The sequence below is a fragment of the Giraffa tippelskirchi genome, chromosome 13, assembly GCF_054371585.1.
Source record: "Giraffa tippelskirchi isolate mGirTip1 chromosome 13, T2T-mGirTip1v1.2.pri, whole genome shotgun sequence".
Taxonomy (NCBI): Eukaryota; Metazoa; Chordata; class Mammalia; order Artiodactyla; family Giraffidae; genus Giraffa; species Giraffa tippelskirchi.
This window is the reverse complement of record NC_137287.1, coordinates 56,738,268-56,760,573: the sequence shown is the minus strand read 5'-3', so window position 1 is coordinate 56,760,573 and position 22,306 is coordinate 56,738,268. Positions and strand designations below refer to the sequence as shown.

Here is a 22,306-nt window from a genome sequence, read left to right as displayed (position 1 = left end):
ACCCAGATCCTGTCTGTGAGCACGTGGGTCCCAACTGAAGATCTGTGTCTAACTGGAGAATGGGCCCTGGCAAACCCCTAACAGGTCTCATCGGAAAAACTGGGACTAAATTTTAGGTCTTTTCCAGCTTTGAGGTTCTCTGAGCTCGGTGGTCTCACACAGCAAAACCAGTAACTCCTGGCATCAGAGGACACGTGTGTGGGGATACCTCGGCTCCTTTGAAGGGGGATCATTAATTTATTCATCCTGATTGATAAGGCTAATAGAAATAATCACCTATGCTTGCGGAGAGTTTTGGAAACCTTTCACTGGGTTTTATTTGTATGACACCTGCCTAGGTTTAAAGACCATCTCCATCTGGTCACACAGATGCTCTGATGTCACTCAGAAGCTTAGGAAGTTCTGTAAATACTGGGAAGTTCAGAAACTCGCTCAAGTCTCCTAGCTAGAAAGTGACCAAGTTCAGAATACAGCCCAGCAGTCCTCCTCCAGCACAGCTAGCTCCACGCCCCACCAGGCCTCTTGTCCCCCAATTCCATTCATCAAATGCTCCTTAAAGGCTAGGCACACATTGAGTACAATGTTACAATTTGTGGAAGAAAACTTGGGGCCCTCAAGGAAGTTCTGATCCCTTAGGTCAAAGGTGCCATAAAACAAATGTAACAATGAACCAGCACCACCACCTAGAGTAGAAATGGAGAGTCCTAGCAGGTGGAGAAAATAAAACGTATTTCTCTGGACAAGTTGACCTCTGTAGAAACCAGCTGGGACACAATGAGACAAAGGGCAGATATAAGGTCAAAACAACAACAACAAGAGTTGAGTAGGAGAGGGGAGAAGAGAAAGACCAAGACAAGGTCCCCAGTGTTGCTGGAGGATTGACAGATTGAAATAACAGTAGCTGTTATTGTTTACTTTCAAATAAACCAGTTTTGTCCAAATTCAACTTTCAGTTTTTAAGCAGGCATTTCCTTTTGAAGGCAAGGAGCTGGTGAGGGCAAAATTCCAGAAAATCTGGGGCTCTCCTCCTTTGTATCATTTTATTTTATTCTATTATTTTTCTCCCCCTTAGTTTTAAAATGAGGAGGGGACTGCACATACTTTGCATGCTGCTAAGTTTCTAAGTGTGCCCAGGATGCATCTGTAATTCATGGTTAGAAAAGAGCTAAGAATAAGAACCCTCTGACTTACTTCAAAGCTCTCCTTTACCGGCGCTTTTGTTGTGGAAACCTCGCTGGACCAGCTACTGTCACTCCATGGTGGAGGAGTGTTTTTTTAATTAGCCCGTGGATAGGCTAAATTGCTAATGACAATGATTTTCCTTCTATTCATTTCACCAAAACAACACTCCTCGCACCCTGCCCCTTAATGTCTTTGTTTAACAATCAACATTTCAACAAGAGAAAACAAAATATTTTAAAAAGAGATACCGCCATAAGCTAACACACCCGCTGTTTTCATTCTTCCCTAGTTCTGATGTCCACTTGTATGTATTTTTACCTAATTAAACTCATACTTTTGATGTGGTTATGTGATCTGATTTTTCCTTTAAATTATGCTGTAAACATTTTTCCTGTTTCCATGCACTTTATGATTGTTATTTAATAGCTGCGTAATATTCCACAGGAAGGATGTTCTGTCATTTGAGTTAACCATTTCCCTGTTTTTGGCCACTGAGATGGATGCCAACTTATTACTCAGCGTATTGATTTAGGAGGAATTTTTACAGAGACATAAAAAATGTCTTAAGGTGAAAAATTTGGGAGATGCATGATGGTAAAAGTTGCATGATAATGTGAACATACTTAGTGCCACCGAACTGTACAGTTAAATAGGGTTAAAATAGTATTTTTTATGTGATTTTTATCACGACAAAAAACATTTTTAAGTGTCTTTGAGGTGATTGTCTTTTGGAAACAAGCAGCTCCAGATCACTATGCATCTGCCAGGTACAAAGATGGAGCCCAGACTCTAAAAGGTGGATGGGTGAATGGTTGGCAGATTACTTATAATTCTTCCTATGACAGGACAGAAACATGACCAATAGTCTGTAACTATGATAACAGTGACATTCATTTTTATGATTAAGAACCAAAAAAATCAGAAGTACTACGACGTGGTGCCAACTCTAGCTTCCTCCTTTCTGTTCCCTTATGCCAGAGCCATATACAACGGGACCACATTGCTGGTACTTTCTGCGTTAGACCGCTTAGCATTCCCTCAACTAGGCTTGTAAGCATCAGCGCTGGATGTCAAGGGGAATGCACTATTTTCCCAGAAGGTCTCTTGATGCCTTCAGGTGGCAGGTGTGGGAATGGTGGTGGTGCATATAGCAGGTGGGAGGTGGTATATATTGGAAGTGGGCGGGCAGTATACATGCGGCGGGGGAGCCGGGTCTGTATAGCAGGTGAAGAGGGCGGATTGTATATGGAGGGTCAGGTTGGCCCTTACCGTGTCCTCCTGCGACAGGAATGGCGCGAGTTCACCAAGGAGCGGGAGAGGGGCTTGCAGGTGGTGGCAGGTGCCCCCAGCGCTGGCTGGAGAAGGCGAGGGAGGGGCGGGGCAAGAGGGGGGTTGCTGAAGGTACTGGCGGGAAGGCGACGAGCGATGGGGGGCGAACCGTGCGCTCTGGGCTGGGGGCACCCGGCGTGGATGCAGCGGCGCAGCGTGGACCGGGGGCGCGCCTCGCGGGAGTGACGAGTCTGAACCCGCGAGGGGTGAGGAGCCGCGGCGGGGCGCGAGGGGCAGGGCGGGAGGGGCGCAGGGGCCGGAGGGGCTAAGGGGCGGGGCCGGAAGGAGCGGGGGCGGGACCGAATAGGCTTGGGGGCGGGACAGGAGGGGCTAAGGGGCGGCCAGAAGGTTCAGAGGACGGGACGCGGCGCGGGCGGGGCCGGAGCACTCGGGGGTGCGACGGGCGCGGGGGCGGGACCGGTGGACTCTGGGGGCGGGGCTCGGGCGGGGCTCGGGCGGGGCCGGAGGGCTCAGGGGGCGAGGCGGGGCGTGAGGCGGGGCCGCGCGCGTCTGCCTTCCGAAGCGCAGCCCTGAGTCCCGCGCTGTATCCGCGCGTCCCGCAGCGTCCTGGTGCAGCCGCCCGGCCTCACCATGCTCCCGCTGCTCGGGCTGTGCTTTGCGCTGCCGCTCTGCGCCGGATTGCTGCAAGAGGCGAGGAGCTGGGGGGACACATCGAATCAAGTAAGTGGAGTTCTAGGGGGCCTCAGGCGGGCCCCGGGCGCCGGCTGCAGTCTCTTCCCACCGCCGCCTTCGGGCGCGTGACTGCCGGACAGGCTACTGGACGCGAGGGACGGTGGGATCACCCCATGTCCTGGCACATCGTCCCCCCTTCTCCTCTCCGTCCCCAGCCTTCTGCTTGGGAGCTTCCCCATCTACTGTTCCCTCGAGGAGAGAGTCTGGCTGACGAAGTTTCTTGCAGAATTGTGTCTGCACTTCAAAGTCCTGCGGAACCAAACCTTTTCGGCTCCTGTTACTTGAGCGGGTTTCTGCTGGTTTTGTTCATTTCTGAGCCAGAACCCTAAGTTAACTGCAAGGTTCTTTCAGATGCGCCTGTGGGATAGAGTGTTGGCAGGTTGCTGTTGGTTTCCAGTTGTTCCAGAGAGAGAGCACGTCTAGGAAATGTTCTAAACTAGTGGAAGCCTCCGCTTTTCTCATCTGAAAACCGGGAGGACACAGTTTTCATCTCTTAATGCTTTAGGAGCTTAAAGGCGGCCAAATGGTGGGCGGAGGACGAAGAACCCAAGGGTCTCAGTTCCCCTGGTTAATACTGTGTATCTGCCAGGATTTTTTAAATGGCTTAACTTCACAAGTGAATGAAACCTGCAAATATGAACTCTCAACACAATGTCTGATGGATAGGAAGGCTCTTGAAAGAATATAAAACAGGTTCCAACAGTTATCAATGCATAGACCTTATAGGGAGAAAGGGCTCTGTCCTGATTAACGTAGATGATGCATTTCTGCATTTCCTGGTGCTGTCTGCACACATGTATTTAAATTGTTTAGTTGAAAGCATGCTTTTGCAGGATGAGAAGAAGAGATAAGCAGGTATACTTTCTAATCCCTTTCCCAGCGCCTTGGTTTGAAGGCAGATCTGGAAAACAGAATCTGCCTAAACATCCCATGGTTACTTTCACATCAACTCTGTCTTAAGGATGTGCTTATCTACAAAATGGAACGATTCTTCTGTTGTAGGACTGCCATGAGGAATAACCCATAAAATTCCAGGAGGCTGTGTGGTGGAGGAGGAATGTGCAAGCTTGGCATCCAGAGAGCAATGCTGGTCTCTCCTTTGCCCTTTCCAGCTGTGTTGCCTGGACAGGCTCCTCTATGCCTCTCTGTGCGTTCCTTTCCTTTCCCTCACAGCAGAGCACACACCTCCTCTTGAGCATACTTGTAAGGATCCAGCTGCTAGTTTGTGTGAAGGATCTCGTATAGCTTTACCCTCTGAGCTGCCAGGGAAGCCCCATACTGTGGTATATGAAATGGTAAATGTTTTGGTTAAGGACGGGGGCTTGATACCCACTACCGGGGCTCAATTCCTGATTCAGGCCTTTTTCAGCTCTGTGATGCTGAGCACAGTCCTGAGTGCTTCAATCTCCAATTTTGTACAAAGTAGAAAAGAACAGAGTGATGAGGGTTGGGTAGGTAATACATCTAAAAGTGCCGAGAATGGTCAGCACTTGATGTTGGAGCCTGCTGTTAAGCCTGGGCAGCTGAAGTGCTGAGGGAAGGAATTTAGGGTAAAGATCTGAAAACTTTTAGGGGGTGGAGGGAAAAGATGTGGGAAGCACTGAAACAAAGATTCTGTTTATGAGCTAAGAGGAGGGATTAAAGCTGTGACATCTACAAGTCCAAGTAGGCTTAACATTGAACTTCCCTGCTTATCAGAACACGGGTTTGGCCCATGTTAGTGATTTCATGCTGTCGTCAGCTCAAGGCACCGTTTATTCTTCTGGAAAATGACTAAATCAGGAAAAAAAACTCTGAATATAAAGTTTTGTGAAAATTTGTGATTTTACCTTTTTATCCCTACCCTCTTAAAAAAAATTGTGTGTATAAGATGTAGGACTTAAGAGCACAGCCTCCAGAACCAGACTTCTGGGTTCGAATCCTGTCTGGGCACTTACTGGAGAGTTAGTTCACATCTGTGTGCGTGCTAAGTCATTTCAGTCATGTCCGACTCTGCGACCCTATGGACCATAGACCACCAGACTTCTCGGTCCATGGGATTCTCCACGTTTGAATAGTGGAGTGAGTTACCATGCCCTCCAACCCAGGGATCGAACCTGTATCTCCTGCACTGTCAGGCAGTTTCTTTATCACTAGCGCCACCTGGGAAGCCTTAATTCACATCTACGAGCCTCTATTTACCCATCTCGAGGATGGGGGTGACTAAATTACTTAATTAAAGGATTCTGAAGATTAATTAATATACTTTGAACAGTGCCTGGCAATGCAGTTAATGCTGTGGCCTCAATAATTATGGCCTTCAAAATTATATGTGAACCATTTTTTAAAATTTGTTTTTATTGAATTGTAGTTGAACTACAATACAGTTGTAGTTGTGTTAGTTTCTGCTGTATAGCAAAGTGATTCAGTTATATATATGTACATTCTTTTTTATTATATAATTTGATTGGGTCACTGTACTGTGACTTATTTTTGTTTATTTTACTTTTTTTTTTTTAATCTTTTGGCCACACCACAAGGATCCTAGCTCCCCAGCCAGGGGATCAAACCCACACCCCCTGCATTGGCAACACAGTCTTAACATCTGGACTGCCAAGGAAGTCCCGTATTCTTCTTCCATATTCTTTTCCATTATGGTTTGTCACAGGGTATTGAATATAGTTCCCTGTGCTATACAGTAAGACCTCGTTGTGTATCCATTCTATAGCTAATAGTTGACATCTGCTAACCCCAAACTCCCAATCCAACCCTCTCCCACCCCCTCCTCCTTGGCAACTATCAGTCTATTCTCTATGTCCCTGATTCTGTTGGTGTTTCATATAGACAGGTTCATTTGTCATATTTTAATTCCACATGTGGTATTTGGTGAACAGCTTTCAGAGCTTTCCAGGTGGCTTGATGGTAAAGAATCTGCCTGCCAAAGTAGGCGATGCAGGAGACTCGGGTATGATCCCTGAGTTGGGAAGGTCCCCTGGGGTAGGAAATGGTAGGAATGGCAACCCACTCCAGTATTCTTGCCTGGAGAATCCCATGGACAGAGGAGCCTGTTGAGCTACAGTCCATGGGATTGCAGTCAGAGATGACTGAGCAACTGAGCGCAATTTTTAGATGTCAGTGAATTTGTGAATTTTAATGTACCCGAATTTGCCTGTTAGCCTGCATTGTAACCCCTATTACTTATCTTTAATTGAAAATATTACTAATATATGCTAGATTCAAGACCCTTCTTCCCCCACACCTCATCTGTAAACAGTATTACCCATAGTGTAATAAACCCACTATCTGCACTGGTTTTCAAACTTCTTCTTGCAGAAGGACACTCAGGGGCTCTTTAAGAATTCAGATTCCTGAGCCTTACTCCCATCAATTTCCATACACTAGGTTTGGATGGGACCCCGATGGTCCTGATGCAGGCAATGCATGGACCACATTGAGACTGATACAGCTTTGAAAACATCTTTCAGGAAATTAATATTAAAAAGCAAGTCTTGGTCTTCCCTGGTGACTCAGTGGTAAAGAATCCACCTGCCAATGCAGGAGATGAGGGTTCCACCCCTGATTCGGGAAGATCCCACATGCTTTGGGCCACAACTGTTGAGCCTGTGCTCTAGAGCCTGAAAGTTACAACTACTGAGCCCAAGTTCTGGAACTAGTGAAGCCCACACTCCTTAGAGCCCATGCTCTACCACAAGGGAAGCCAACACAATGAGAAGCCTGCATACCACAACAAGAGTAGCCCCTGCCTGCTGAAACTAGAGAAAAAAGCTTGTGCAGCAATGAAGACCCAGCGCAACCATAAATAAATAATTTTTAAAAATAAAACAAACTGCAATTTTTTTAAAAAGCAAATGTTTTATATAAAATCAGTCAGCTTTCAAATTGATACACTTTCTTTAAATAAGGATGGAGCTGCATTCCCATTATTGCAAAAACAGTTTTTAATTTACAGAGTAATAGTAGCTACCAGGTATTGAGTGTCACAGAGAGTTTTCTAGGAGCTCTATGTAAAAATTATAAGAAGTGATAAAGTATATAGTTAACAGCATTCCAAGTGGAACTTGGCTGCCTGGGTTCAAATCTGGATCCCACTGCTTGCTGGCTGTGTGTACTTGGGCAATAACTTACAGCTCTGGATTTCTTTCATCATCTCAAGATAGCATTGTTAATGGTTCCTACCTCACAGGCAGGGGTGGATCTAAATTTTTGAGAGGGGAGTCAAGTTTACAGAATTGGCAAAGCCTTCTTGACAAAATTCTGTGCTAAAATGAACAGTTATTTATTTAGTTTTTAAAATTAATTTATTTATTTTGATTGGAGGCTAATTACTCTACAATATTGTAGTAGTTTTTGTCATACATTGACATGAATCAGCCATCCGTATACACGTGTCCCCCATCCTGAACCCCCTTCCCACCTCCCTCCCCATCCCATCCATCAGGGTTGTCCCAGCGCACCAGCTTTGAGTGCCCTTGAACAGTTATTTAGAATGATAAATCACAACAAATGACACATTTTGACAGACTGACAACCAACATAATTTTAGAATAATTGTTTTTTCTCTGACTTTTTTTTTTGGTATTTATTTATTTTTGGCTCCTCTGAGTCTTCATTGCTTTCCAGGCTTTTCTCTAGTTTGGTGCGAGGGCTTCTCACTGCGGTGGCTTCTCTTGCTGCAGAGCACGAGCTCCAGAGAACAGGCTCAGTAGTAGTGGCGAACTGGCTTAGTTGCTCTGTGGCATGTGGGATTTTCCTGGACCAGAGATCGAACTTGTGTCTCCTGCACTAGCAGGCGGATTCTTCACTACTGAGCCACTAAGGAAGCCCAGTATCATCACTGTTAAGGGACTGTGCAAGTGAGGGATCCTGAGGCTTACCTTTCATCAGCTTCTAAGTAATAATCAACTATTAAATAAAAAATTATCAACCCACTCTGCTCTTCTGGTGTTGTGAGAGTGAAATGAGTTAATTCAGGCAAAGCACTTACATATAGTAACACTCAGGTCTCATTAGCCATTTTTATTATTTATGAACAGCCTGGTTGAATCCCTACCACTGCAAGGAAAGCCTCAGCAAGCTTACTCTCCAGGAGAAGAACCTTGGAAATCCCCCCAGGGGGAGTGATGCGCCCAAGGGGATATTTCAGAGCCTGAATTAGAACCCAGGTGCCCTGAATGCCAAGCTGGGCTCTCAGTGACTCCTCCAAAGACTGCACCACTTTCATATTTACAACTCGATGTGGTCTGTTTAAGGACGACTTTAACTTGTATCTCCTGGCACACAGATAGTGTTGAGCCTCTGCTTCCGGTACCACATTCATTGTGGTGATCTGTTTCTAAGTTCCTGAACTGAGCATTTCTGTACTTTTAACTTTTATAATCTCTCACTTTGCATTTGGGAAAACACAGAAAATCAAGACAATTTTTTTTTTAATTCTTTGAAAAATAAAGTCAAGGCAAGATCTTGTGAGCTCCAGACCACTCAATCATATCTCCTTTATGTGTATGGCTGTGATTGTTACAGTGGAGTCGTAAGGCTGGATGGGGAAGAAGGATATTGTGAGAGAGATTCCAGAGATTGGCTCACTTCTGAAATAGCTGTATCTGGTTTCTCTGGGGATGGGGCTGGGGAGAAGAGGGGGGAGTCCTAGGAGCTGAGCGGTAAGTCCTGTGTGACCTTGTGGTCCTAACACACACTCCCCCAAAGTCCTGGATGCTCTAATGTAAAGGAGCCCTGCCCACATACTGTCAGAGGTCCAGCTGAAAGTCCTGCAAGCTTTCTCTTTTTAAGTTTTTATTGACTTTATTTCCATATTGCTTCTGTTTTATGTTTTGGTTTTTTGGCAATAAGGCAGGTGGGATCTCAGCTCCCCAACCAGGGATTGAACCCACACCCCCTGCATTGGAAGGCGAGGTCTTAACCCCTGGACCACCAGGGAGGTCTCCTGCAAGCTTTCAGTATCTAAGGAACAGAGGGTCGGTTTAGGAAAATGGAGCCGTTGGATAGAGACCTGAGCTTTTATTTTTCTGGTGGGAGGTTCCCCGACCTCATTATCTTCCCACAAGCCAGGTCCATGTCCCTTGTTTCTAACAGATTGAAAGCAACAGGGTGACTCACCTAAGGCTAGTTGGTTTGGGCTTTGTTATTGTTTTCCCAGCTGCCTGGAAATTGTTTGAAATTTCAGCCCCCACTTCCCCTGGAGATGAAGTTTCTTCTCCCATTGCTGAGGTTATGGGCAGCCCACATGGTGCGTGGCTCATAGCTGAACAACATGCAGCCCCATTTCTCCGAAAGAAAACTTTTGTGCCGGTGATAGAGAATTCCCAGAACGGGGATCTTCGAAGACTAACTGTCCTCAGCCCAAGTGATGGGTGGCATCTCCTGTGCTGTCCAGCCTGTCGCTCTGGGGTCAGTGTCAGGTCCTGGTCAGGTCTCTGAGGCAGCTGACTCCTGAGTTCCTGGTCTTGGCGTCAGAATGTCCTCGGGAGATGGAGGCCAGTGGGGAGATAAATTCCTGGCACAGAGTCCACTAGGAGCTCATGTCTTCAGCCGTTTGATGGTGTGTGGCTGAGACTGGCCTCAGTGCAACCACTCCTGGCTCTGTGATGGAACCTAGAGCAACAGAGCTGGTGTCAGAGCTCGGAAGGAATGAGGGCTCGAACCCCACCTTTCTGTCTCTCGTTCAGTGGACCCAGGTCATGAAAGCACCCATCCCTAAAGGGAATGTGTGTATTGTGCGTATTTCAAATACCCCTCACCCTGGGTGGAAGTAGGTTTCACTCCTCTCCTCCCTTCCCACGCTCTTCCCCATCTGTGGACTTTCTGGAATGCTTTCTCTTCCCTCCTGACCCTGATCCAACACTGTGATTGATCCTGGGGGGAAAATACCATCTCTTTTATCCAAATGATGAACATTAAGCTGTTTTTCACCTGTAGTTGGACTGGCTGATGGTGGGATAGATGGAGATTCCAGTCCCCCAGCTCTGATGGGATTATTGCTACATTCTTGGTGCAAAGACAGTCTTCAGCCACCCATGCACATTCTGGTAGTGAATGCTGCTTGGTCCATGTGAGTTGAAGAGGCAGATAATGAGCGATTTCTCAGCATGGTTCTCATGTTGAACATGATTTGCTTTAAATTTGTCTCTCCCTTTTATTCCACTCCAGCCAACATCCTACACACCTACTTCAAGCCATCCCTCCATCATAAAGCCTCTCGTGGTCACTTGAGAGTGTAGTGAACTCTTCCTTTTTTCCCATTTTCTTTGTAACTTATAAAAATTAACCTCATCTGGTAAGTTTTTCTGAGTGTATTTTTTTTGGAGTTAGGTAGTATGGTCCTTCATGGCAAAGATCGTGGCTGATACTTATTAAATACTATGGTCTGGACATCTGTTTTGGCTCTGGAGAAGTATGCTAAGCTTGGAAGGAGTAGAAATTCCTATCTGAGCCATCTCATAAGTCTGTGATTTGGGGCCCACGCTCTAAGGTTACTATTCAGAATACTCCTTGACTTTAAGCTAGATTCGGTTACCTGTCCTTAACCCCCACTTCCAGGTTCTTATAAGGGAACAGGAAAGCTCTCAAACAATAAAAGGGATCAGAAATTCCTAACTAAAAACAATGAAGATGACATTAGTGTCATTTCCACTTCTAATCCTAGCTGGCACCAGGAATCTCTGCACCAGGAAGTTTTGATTCTGGTTTGGTCTGTGTCTAAATCTGGACTCAAGTGTTGCCATGGTGATCCCCTGAGATATCAGATAGCCACCTCAAAAATGAAAAACCAACTTCTCTTGTTGTCCTGAATGGTTGTTTATTTTCTTGGAAAACCTATTCTTCAAAGGAAGAGACTTCAAAGAAAATACTTTAGATCAACCAGAGAACATAATACCTGAGCAGAGCCAGGTGTCCCTTCTGACCATGGTTAGTTATTTTAAGTGGTCCCCAGACGATTCCACAATTTTAGGAAGGGAGAGGCCTGAGATGAACCTGCAGAACTGGTGGAGACCTTGCCTAGGACACTGATTCTGGTTTCCTTTGGACCGTTCAAATCATTCTACCTCATTTTAGAAGTAGAAACCAGTAGCCTCCTATTGACTGGTTCTTATTTGGCGTGAGAGCGTATGTCAACTGAAATCCTATACTAATTCTTCCTATTCCATGTTCTGTAGAATAGGAGACTCTTATAATTGTAATTTACAGTAGCACATATCTATTTTCAGAAGGGATCAGAAGAGGATCATGAGTAAAGCAGTTTTTTATATTACAGAATGGAAATATCTTTATTGTTTTTTCTATTTGCAAGTGATATAAAGCTAACGTACTACAGAAGAGTTTAAAGAAAAAAAATTTGGACATCCAGAGGTAATTGCCATTAAAATTTTGGGTGCATTCTGCACATACCGACACTTATACTTAAAAAATGAGATTGGTAAAGATAGCATTTTGTTACCTGACTTAATCATTCAAAGTGTGACTGACTACAGGCCAGACTGAACTGAGGTAAGAACCCCCAAACTGCAATGATTTAAATGACAACGTTTATTTCTTTTTTAAAAAACATTCTGTTTTGTATTGCAGTATAGCTGATTAACAATGCTGTAATAGTTTCAGGTGGACAGCAAAGGGACTCAGCCATACATATACATGTACCCATTCTCCCCCAAGAACCCCTTCCCATCCAGGCTGCCACATGACATTGAGCAGAGTGCCCTGTGCTATACGGTAGGTCCTTGTTGGTTACCCATTTTAAATACAGCAGTGGGTACATGTCCATCCCAAATGCCCTAACTACCCCTTCTACCCATCCTTCTCCCCACTACCTGGCAACCATAAATTAGACCCACGTCTGTTTCTTGCTTGTATGACGTCCATCTTGGGGTGTCAGTGGAGCAAGTGTGACCTTGGGCTTGACGGAGCAGCAGCCTCTCAAATGTTACTACTTCCTGTGCAGGTGAGAAAAGGCAGTTCTGGAGAATATCGAGTCCTTGGTGGAGAAGTCATAAGTTATTGGCCAGAACCAGTCACATGGTTCTGTCTTCCCACCAAGGGCCAGGAAATGCAACCCTTCTGGCAGACAGCTAGAGAAATATTTAGTGAACAGCTCAGAAGTCAGGTAAAACTAACATTTGATGTCAATAAATATAGGTCCATACCATTATTTTTAATAGCTGTATTCTGATTAGTCACTATATCATAATATATTTAACCAAACCACTTTTAAAGGATATATTAGGCTATTTCCAAGGATCAATAATTGTTTTAAAAGTTGCAAAGAAGTCTTTTCATGGTTTCATTTTTTTTGTATTGATATTCGCCCCCCCTCCCAATTGATACTTTTCTGAAAGTAAGATTTCTAAATTAAAAGGCATGCATACGGTGGGAATGTAAAATGTTATAGCTACTTTGCAAACTGGTGTATCTATTTCTCAAAAGTTAAATTTACCATATGACCCAGGAATTCCACTTATAAAGAAAATAAAAACACAGATACATCTATGTGAATATCCATGCAAGTTCCACAGTATAAATAATAGCCAAAAGGTGGAAATAACCTTAGAGTCCGATAACTAGGAAGTGGATAAACACGATGTGATGTATCCACACAATAGACTATTATTCAGACATAAAAAAGAATGAAGTGCTAATAAATCTACAAGATTATGCTAAGCGAAGGGCCAGTAAAAAATGACCACATATTGTACGATTCCGTTTATACGAAATGCCCAGGATGAGTAAAGCCATACAGACAAAGTAGATTAACTGGTGCCTAGGGCCAGGGAAAGGCTGGGGTTGGGAAGTGACAGATAAAGCAGGGTTTCTTTGGGGATAAAAATATTTTAAATTGATTGTGGTGATGGTTTGCCCAGCTCTGTGAATATATTTTAAAAAATTGAATTGTGCACATTAAAAGAATGAATTTTATTGTTTGTAAGTTATACCTTATGAAGCTGTTAAAAAAGGTTTGTGTAAAGTCTAAGCATATTTTCCAAGGTTTTGATCGACATTGTCATACTGCCCTCCAGGAAGGCCGACTTACTACTCACAGCAGTGGAGTCCACACTTCTGTTCTTTAAACAGTGATTTATCATGAGAAATGGTTGGTAACCAGCTGGGACTTCTACATGAGTCCGGAGGGGCTGGTTAATTATTAGATGATTTTTGAAACTAAGGATGCTATCACCTTCCCTGCCCCTCCTCTGCCTGTGGGAAAGTACAGCAAATCATCCAGAAAAAACACAGTAAGAAAGTTCAAGGTAAGTTCAGTTTTGCCTCCAGAACTTCCTGGGGTTTTGAGCGGAATGAATGAACCCATCAGAGGCAAGCGGACATGTTTACTCATTGTAACAAACACAACAGCGAAGAGTTGATTTTCAAGCCAAAAATAAATGGAAACCGAATACAAATACTTTTTTTTTTTAAGATTTTTCTTTTGATGAGGACCATTTTTCAGGCCTTTGTTGAATTTGTTACAGTATTGTTTCTGATTTATTTTTGCTTTTTTGGCTGCGAGGCATGTGGAACTCAGCTCCCCGACCAGGGATTGAACCCCAACTCCCTGCATTGGAAGGTGAAGTCTTGCCCACTGGACGGCCAGGGAAGTCCCTGAATACAGATATTCTAATGAACTCTGTTCTGGTCATTTCATCCGCTCCCCTAACAGATGTAAGAACCCTCAGATGAGGAGGTGGTGTGATATTGTGGGTTAAGCAGCCAGCCAGATCTGAGAAGCATGAATCTAATCTTGTTCTGGGTGCTCCCTGTTTCAAAGTCAAAACTGCTTTTCAGGTGGTGGATAACCCTTCGTGTGCCTTCGTGGGCCTTAACCCTCTTCATGTAACTAACTCACATGAGGATGACCTCACAATCATATTTCATGTCTCTTTTTTTCCTTCTAGGTTGGACTCAGGATCCCAAGGCAAGTCAGACTGTTGCAAAGGCTGGTACGTATACTCATATAAATTCTCTTAAAAGTCTATACCCCTCGCGAGTCTGTGTATTTGGAACCAGGTAACAGCTATGCTCGCAGCTACTCCATACCTTAAAGTTGCATGTAGAAGAAATTGAACGTGAAACACCATAGCTTTTTTAAAAATGTTTATTATGATGATATTGTCATGTTCTTTTTTTTTTTTTGGCTTCACAACATGGGGGATCTTAGTTCTCCGACCAGGGAATGACTCTCATCCCTTGCATTGGAAGCATGGAGTCTTATCCAGTCGACTACCACGAAGTCCCCAGCGTAGCTTTTATAAACCTTTCTTTGATAAACTCTTTCTTTAAGTGGATGTTTTTCTGGAAGAGACCTGATTATTCCAGTAAAAGTATAAGGATGAAGTGTGAAGTTTTCAAAGACCTTCTTAGAAAAAAGCTAACACCTAAGTGAACCTTTCCTTTTTTAATAATGTTCTTACACAAGAAATAAAGATGGTGTCAGGAAGTAAACAGTGAAAGCAAGCAGAGAATTCCCATTTGTAGATTGAAGCTTCGTGTGATAGAAGTTGGCCCAGGCTCTCAGTGTATGCTGCAGGCACCCAGATGGAACTTGGGAAAATGTTCAGGATTCTAAGTGTTTATTTGAAATGACCTCAGTCCTTCCTTCCCACGGTGTGTACAGTGATGTATCCAAGTGTGGGGACATGCCTTCAGGCTCTGAGGATACGGAATCCTCTGCACACCCTCAGGGATAAGCCATAAACCCAAGCCGTTTACTCCCTGCTCCTGGCTGGTGTCTGAATTCCTGCTGAATTGCTCATGACCAATGTCACAATCATTCCCACCTTTATTTGGACCAGGACTTTGTATTCTCATCATTTTCTGCATAGCTTCTTCCTCCCGGCCCGCCCCCATCCTCCCAATCCTGCCTCCCCAAATTTATTACCCTCAGTCTTTTTCTGTTTTGCAGCATGTTCACATAATCATAGACAGATATATGTGTAAGGTATAGTTCGGGCCGAGGCAGAAAAGAAGTAGAGACGATCTCAACGGAAGTAGGTTACCTTTATTCAGGCAAGGAGGGGCAACAGTCGGCCTATCGACCAGGCTGAGTGCCCAGAGGGATCAGGGAGGCTCCATATTTATAGGGAGGTTTGTGGAAGCAATAAGGGAAGCGTTAATCAGGCGGGATGTTTTGGGTGTTCTTTAGTTGACATGGCATTTGTAGTTGGGCAGGGGGTGGTAAGTCTTCTGGGCAGGTGTAAGGGGCGGAAAGTTTCTGGACAGGGGGTGATAAGTCCCAGATAGATACAACCAGCCTGGAGCATCAGGGCAGGACCTAAAGTTCGGTTTTGTTTTCTTCAAAGTTAGATGATTCAGCAAGGGCCTTTGAGATTGTTGTTTTCTTTTCTAGGCCCAAAGTCTCCTTCAATATGTGAACGTAAATGGGTAAAGAATTGTGAAGAGTCTAGATTTTTACCCTATGTACAAGCCAGGAAGCTTGTCTGTTGCTATTTCATGGATGCTGGTACAAAACAAGAGACTCCTGGGCCAGAGACAATAGGTGATTTATGACTCACAGTAAGAGTGGAAGTCAGAGCAGCATGATTGGTGCCTGTCCTCCAGGTCAGTCCCAAGGTAGTGATACAGAGAGGGGCAGGCGACACGTACACATCTGATACCTGGTTGGTTTGACCACAGGGATACTGAATACTAAGGGGGTCGCCAACCTCTAGGATCTAATGTCTGATGATCTGAGGTGGAGCCAATGTAATAATAGTAGAAATAAAGTGCACAATAAATATAATGCACTTGAATCATCCTGAAACCATCCCTCAGCCTCCTGGTCCACGGAAGAATTGTCTGCCATGAAATGAGTTCCTGGTGCCAAAAAGATTGGAGACTACTGCAGTATAGCACAGGGAACTCTACTCAATACTCTGTAATGACCTATATGGGAATAGAATCTAAAAAGGGGTGGATATATGTATCTGTATAACAGCAGAAACTAGCACATCATCGTGAATCAACCCTACTTCAGTTCAGTTCAGTAGCTCAGTCATGTCCGACTCTTTGTGACCCTATGGACTGCAGCACACCAGGCCTCCCTGTCCATCACCAACTTCTGGAGTTTGCTCAAACTCATGTCCTTTGAGTCAGTGATGCCATTCAACCATCTTATCCTCTGTCTTCTCCTTCTCCTCCCGCCTTCCATCTTTCCCAGTATCAGGATCTTTTCCATTGAGTTAGTTCTTCACATCAGGTAGCCAAAGTGTTGGAGTTTTAGCTTCAGCATCAGTCCTTCCAATGAATATTCAGGACTGATTTCCTTTAGGATTGACTAGTTGGATCTCCTTGCAGTCAAAGGGACTCTCAAGAGTCTTCTCCAAAACCATAGTTGAAAAACATCAATTCTTCAGTAAAAATTCATAAAAAAGGGAGGAGCCCTTGCTCCCAGCAAGACATAGATGCACATATTCATTCATTCAAGGATTTTGTTGAGTCCTCACTGTCTGCCCAGCACTGTTCAATGCATTGGGAATCCAGCAATGGACAAACAGGCAAAAGACACTATCTTTCATAGAGCTTGATTTAAAGAGGGGCAGAGATAAGCAAAGTCTATAAATAAATGGTTAAACGTGTTAGGAATGGAGAAGATAAGTACCACTGAGAAAAAAAAAACAGCATAGGAAGGTGGGGACCCTTGTATACATTTTGAGATTTTGAGATTTTTCATATTTGCTATCAGACAGTGGGACCATGTAAATACAGCTGCTGTTCCCTGCATGCTGACCACAGGCCAGGTGTTGTCCTGAGTATCTTTTGTGTTCTAGCTTAGCCAAATATAGACACATTTTATAGACAAGAAAACGGAGTCACTTATCCAAGATTACACTTCCATAAGAGGTGATCGAACAAGGATTTTGAGTCCCAACAACCTGGCTTCTGAGTGTGTGCTCGTCACTAATACACCCAACTGCCTTCTCACCTGAATGTATTTGTTTCTTATTATTTTCACTCAACAGTGCCTCACGTGGCCTAAATCTGTCCCTTCTTCTAGATGATGAAAAATATACCATGTTGTTGGCACACCATAGTTTATCAAGCATTCTACTACTGAGCTTTCAGTATGGTTTCATTTGTTTTGGCCTCTGTAAACGCTGCCGCAAAAACCTTTTTGCTTTTTCTAGTAAGTGGATGCTTTTAATTCTGTGGCCAGGAGGGTTGCTGGATCAAAGTGCACATACATTTTTTAAAATTTTGATAGATGTAGTCAGACTAGTTTTTGAATACTCTTAGTACTTTCTGTCTTAATTCCATTTCTATCAGCAATGACGAATATGGACATTTCCGCCAGCAACAATAGAATTACTCTCTTTTATTTGTCAATCTCTAAAATATAAAGTGATATCAGTCCTTCAGTGTGCATTCCCGACTTACGAGTTTGGATTTTTGTCCATACAGAGTTGTTCTTCCATGAATTGTTTTTCAGGTCCTGCAGCCATTTTTCTATTGTGATTTCTTTTCAAATTTTTCTTGTTGCTTAGTCCCTAAGTCATGTCCAATTCTTTGCAACTGCCTGCACGGTAGCCCACCAGGCTCCTCTGTCCATGGGATTTCCTAGGTAAGAATACTGGAATGGGTTGCCATTTCCTTCTCCAGGGGATCTTCCTGCCCAGGAATAGAACCCACATCTCCTGGATTGGTAGGTGGATTCTTTATGGCTAACCCACCAGAGAAACCCTCTTTTGTGATTTTTATCTCCTGACTGTCAGTATGGGCTTCCCAAGTGGCATTAGTGGTAAAGAACCCATCTGCCAATGCAGGAGACAAAGAGACATGGGTTTGATCCCGGGTCGGGAAGATTCCCTGGAGGAGGACATGGCAAACCACTCCAGTATTCTTGCCTGAGAAATCCTGTGGACAGAGGCGCCTAGCAGGCTACCGTCCATAGAGTCACAAAGAGTCGGACATGACTGAAACGATTTAGCATGCACACACGCATTTATCAGTATGTGGGAGATCTCTGTGTGTTTTGGATACTCTGTATTCTGAATTGGAAGAGTTCTTCCCTAAATCTGTCATTTATCTATTAACTTTGTTTATGAAATATTTGTCATTATAAAGGCTTTAAGTTCCTGAGTAATAAATAAGTTTATCTTTTCTTATTTTCATTCGTAGTTACAAAGATTTTCTTGAGCCTTTGACTGTTTCATATAATCTCTCAGATTTTTCTTTAGAAATCTAGGAATGTTGAAAGCCTCTCTTTAACAAGTATCATACAAATTTGTTAGTGTTGACTTCATTTACCCATCCAGACAGTACCAGAATGATCTTTCCAGCATGGGTCTGGTGCATCATTCTCTTTTACAAATGTCTTCAGTGGCTTTGTGGCTTCCCTGGTGGCTCAGTGGTAAAGAAGCCGCCTGCCAATGCAGGAGACTTGGGTTTGATCCCCTGGGTCAGGAACATCCCCTGGAAGAGGAAATGGCAACCCACTCCAGTATTCCTGCCTGGAAAATTCCATGGACAGAGGAGCCTGGCAGGCTACAGGCCATGGGGTCACAAAACAGCTAGACACGACTTAGTGACTAAAATGAAAGCAAAAAATCAGTGACTTTGTATCACCTGTAGGATTAACTCTGAGGAAGTCTAACCCCCGACCCCTCCACTCCATGATCTGGCTCCTGCCTGCCTCTGTAGCCTTAGTTTACCCAAAGTTTCCTTGTATTTCACTTTCTAGCTATGCCACACTAATCTGAACATTCTCTACTCTGATTAATGAAGAGGATGTGGTGGCAACAGCTGGGAACGTCCTATCACTGCCAGCTCATAGACCCCTGGGGACATGCTTTGATTTTATTCTGAATTAATTACATACCCTTTTAAGGAAGCTCTCTGGTATCACAGATACAAACAGTGTTTACCCTTTGAAAAGCAGGAGTATCTTTTTGTCGGAATCTCCTTGGTGCTCGACAACTACTGGCCTGGTTTTCCTAGAATAATTCACTGTCATACTTTAACCTCCTGATGGCAGAGCCATCCCCTTTGTAGCAGAGATTCTAAAATTTGCAGCTAAGATTTGTTTTGAGCGGATGTGGTGAGACAGGCAGACACAGAAATGACCATCACGAAGGAGGAGGTTTATACTCAGGTCCCCAGGGACGAGTGGCATGCAGGGCCATGTGGAAAAGCACCAGGTCACTCGGGGCAACAGGGTCAGAGGGGAGAGCATGGCCAAGAGCCTTTATTGGGGTTTTTGCAGGAAGGAATTGATGAGTCAGGTTAGATGAGCCGAGTAACCTTAGGACTGGGTGGTGGTTTAGTCACTCAGTTGTGTCCAACTCTTTGTGACCCCATGGATTGTAGGACTTTGTAGCTGAAATAATTTTGGCAAGCTCTGGGCTACAGAGTCTGACCATGGGATGATTTGGGGCAGGGGGAATATTGGCTGGTGTGCAAGGGCTTGGTAAAGTCGGTGGCTGGGATGGGGGCGGGATGCTATTACTGATTGGTTGTATCTTGAAGGTGTGCTCACAGGGCATCATTTGCCATCTCCAGGAATCAGCTGACCCTGGGAGGGGAGGAGCAACCTCTCCAAGATCCCCAAATGCCAGAGCATCAAGAATATAGAAAATAATATAACAATGTAAAATCGATGTCCTATGAATTAGGCACACAATCCCTACCCCTACCCCAGAAGACAAATGGAAAGGACATGCAAAGGACCCACCCCACCCCTACTGCCACCAGCATAACTCAGTAACATACTCAGCAAAAAACCTACCTCTTCTATCGTATTGAGTTTTTTTTTTTTTAATATTTATTTATTTGGCTGTGTTGGCACCCAGGATCTTTCATTGCAGTGCACAGGCTCAGTTGCCCCTTGGCATGTGGGGTCTTAGTTCCCCGACCAGGGATTGAACCCACATCCCCTGCGTTGGAAGGCAGATTCTTAACCACTGGACCACCAGGGAAGTCCCTGTCTTATTAATCTTTAAAATTACATTCAGCCTAAACATTCACTTTTTTTCTTTAGAAGGTAATGTCAGTATAGGGCTTCCCTGATGGCTAAGTGGTAAGAATCTGCCTGCAATGCAGGTGATGCAGATTCTATTCCTGGGCCAGGAAGATCCCTTGGAGAAGGAGATGGCAACCCACTCCAGTATTCTTGCCTGGAGAATCCCGTGGACAGAGGAACCTAGTGGGCTATAGTCCATGGGGTCACAAAGAGTCAGACACAACTTAGTGATTAAACAACAACAGCAACTATGTCAGTATACACAGCTAATAAAATATAGTAACAAACACTTTATAATCTATAAAAATTACCTATATATTAATATTTGTATGCTGACTACAATCCCAGTTTTCAGTAATTTAATTTTTGTAGTATTTCCAAGTATTAAAACATTACTATTTTTCTTGGTGTTAAAAAAAAGGGATCTAGAAAAGAAGAAAATATAGTCAGTTCAGCAGGTAACATGGTTCTGGGCACTGTTACTTCACTGAGAGCTAGTAATGTATGTATCTGTCTTCCTACTCCCAACACTAGCCATCATGGTTCATCTTTTAAAATTTTAAAAAAATTTTTTGGCCACAAAAAAGTGAGTGAGTCGTTTATGTTTGTAAACGACTCACGTGGGCATGCAGGATCTTATTCCCCTGATCAGGGACTGAAACCACATCCTCTGCATTGGAAGCTCAGAGTCTCAACCACCAGACTACCAGGGGAGTTCCATCATGGTTTATCTTAAGAGACTGTAGAATTTTTTTTTCTGAATAAAGGCGATAATTGCATGTTGTGTTTCCTCTCTAAACATAATGAAATATCACACCATAGAATGTATTACTGCAAATAGGCGATTCAGAGCTGATGACACCCTCTGTCTACAGAGGGGAAATTATTTCCCCAAGGTGGTAAATACAGTCCTCAGGGAGGTGCTGGGTCTGGAGGTCTCCTGCCTCATGTAATAGCAGCATGAACTTTTTCTTGATAAGACAAAGCATTAAAAAAAGAAGAAGGAGCTTTGAGGTTTATTAATAGTTAAGATCTCTGGACTTGGGGATTCCCTGGGGGCTCAGATGGTAAAGAATCTGCCTGCAATGCTGGGGACCCACATTCGACCCCTGGGCTGGGAAGATCCCCTGGAGAAGGAAGTGGCACCCCACTCCAGTATTCTTGCCTGGAGAATCCCATGGACGGAAGAGCCTGGCAGGCTACAGTCCTTGGGGTTGCAAAGAGTTGAAACCGGCTGAGCGACTTCAGTTTCCTCTCTGGACTTGGAGCCAGCCAACTGCCAAGCTCCATCAAGTGAGGGGAATGGATGAAATGGTTTCTAAGGTTCTCTTCCACCTCTGAGATGATTTATTCTAGTGGTTGAAGAAGAATTGTTAGCCCAGAATAAAACAGCAGGAGGGTAATCCTCTGGGAAGTGGCCTGGCTTCTGGTGCCACCCATGGCAGATACTACCAGTCACCTTTCCAGTTGGCATCGTGGGTGATTTGGGATGTCTTCTGTGTGGCTTGATCTTAAACGGCTGACATGAGTCACACAGAAACCTCTGATCCCTGACTAATTAAGACCCTCCCTGCCTCAAAACGCTTTTCCATCTGTTTAACTTTTGTAGGAAAAAATAATGAAGAAATTATTATGTCACAGGAAGGCTTGGTTTCTGCCCACATCCCTAAACAAAATACTGAGTCGAATACAAATATGGAAAGCATGTTGGATTTTTAAGCACTGTGCTTTGGCAGAGACTGAGGCCACTGTTGTATATCCTTTCTTCTATGACACATTTTTATAAACCTCTGCCATTCCAGGTTCTGTGCTTGTCCTTGGGGTGGTTCATCTCACGATTTTATGTACCTGGCCAATATTCTTCACCCCATGCGCCCTCCTGTCTAACTAAACTGCTCTATTCTTATACCAGGAATGGGCTCGGGTTTATCCTTGTTCTATGTCTTTTATGTTTCTAGAATTTCTTGTTGTCCTCTTTCACGCCATACAAATTCTATATCTCTTTAAAAGCTTTTTCTTACTCCTACAGTCTTCACTGTTTTTCTCTTCCTTCTGGACTGTGGAAAGTCTTCTAGCCAATAAATAAATACATATACTTCCTTATATCTTCCTGTGTTTCTCCCTTTTTTTTATTTTGCACTTTTC

The 22,306-nt window shown here is 44.0% G+C and overlaps 2 protein-coding genes across 7 annotated transcripts in view; one reads left to right on the top strand and one right to left on the bottom strand.

The window, feature by feature from the left end:
• Nucleotides 1-2,780, bottom strand: part of ITIH2 (inter-alpha-trypsin inhibitor heavy chain 2) — a 62,627-nt gene extending 59,847 nt beyond the window's left edge. For 2 of the 6 annotated variants that reach the window (XM_081557225.1, XM_081557216.1), the window contains exon 1: nt 2,452-2,762. The gene's annotated coding sequence lies outside the window, so the exon portion shown is untranslated. Of the gene's footprint in view, nt 1-2,451 lie in introns of all 6 variants that reach the window. The other 4 variants (XM_081557219.1, XM_081557224.1, XM_081557221.1 and 1 more) reach the window with 4 other exon arrangements.
• Nucleotides 2,781-3,043: 263 nt separating this feature from the next.
• The window catches only part of ITIH5 (inter-alpha-trypsin inhibitor heavy chain 5), an 82,895-nt gene continuing 63,632 nt past the window's right edge, over nt 3,044-22,306 (top strand). The window contains exons 1-2 of the mRNA XM_081557214.1: nt 3,044-3,192; nt 14,103-14,147. Coding sequence (XP_081413340.1) covers nt 3,103-3,192; nt 14,103-14,147 — 135 coding nt within the window. The 5' untranslated portion in view covers nt 3,044-3,102. The remainder of the gene's footprint in view (nt 3,193-14,102; nt 14,148-22,306) is intronic.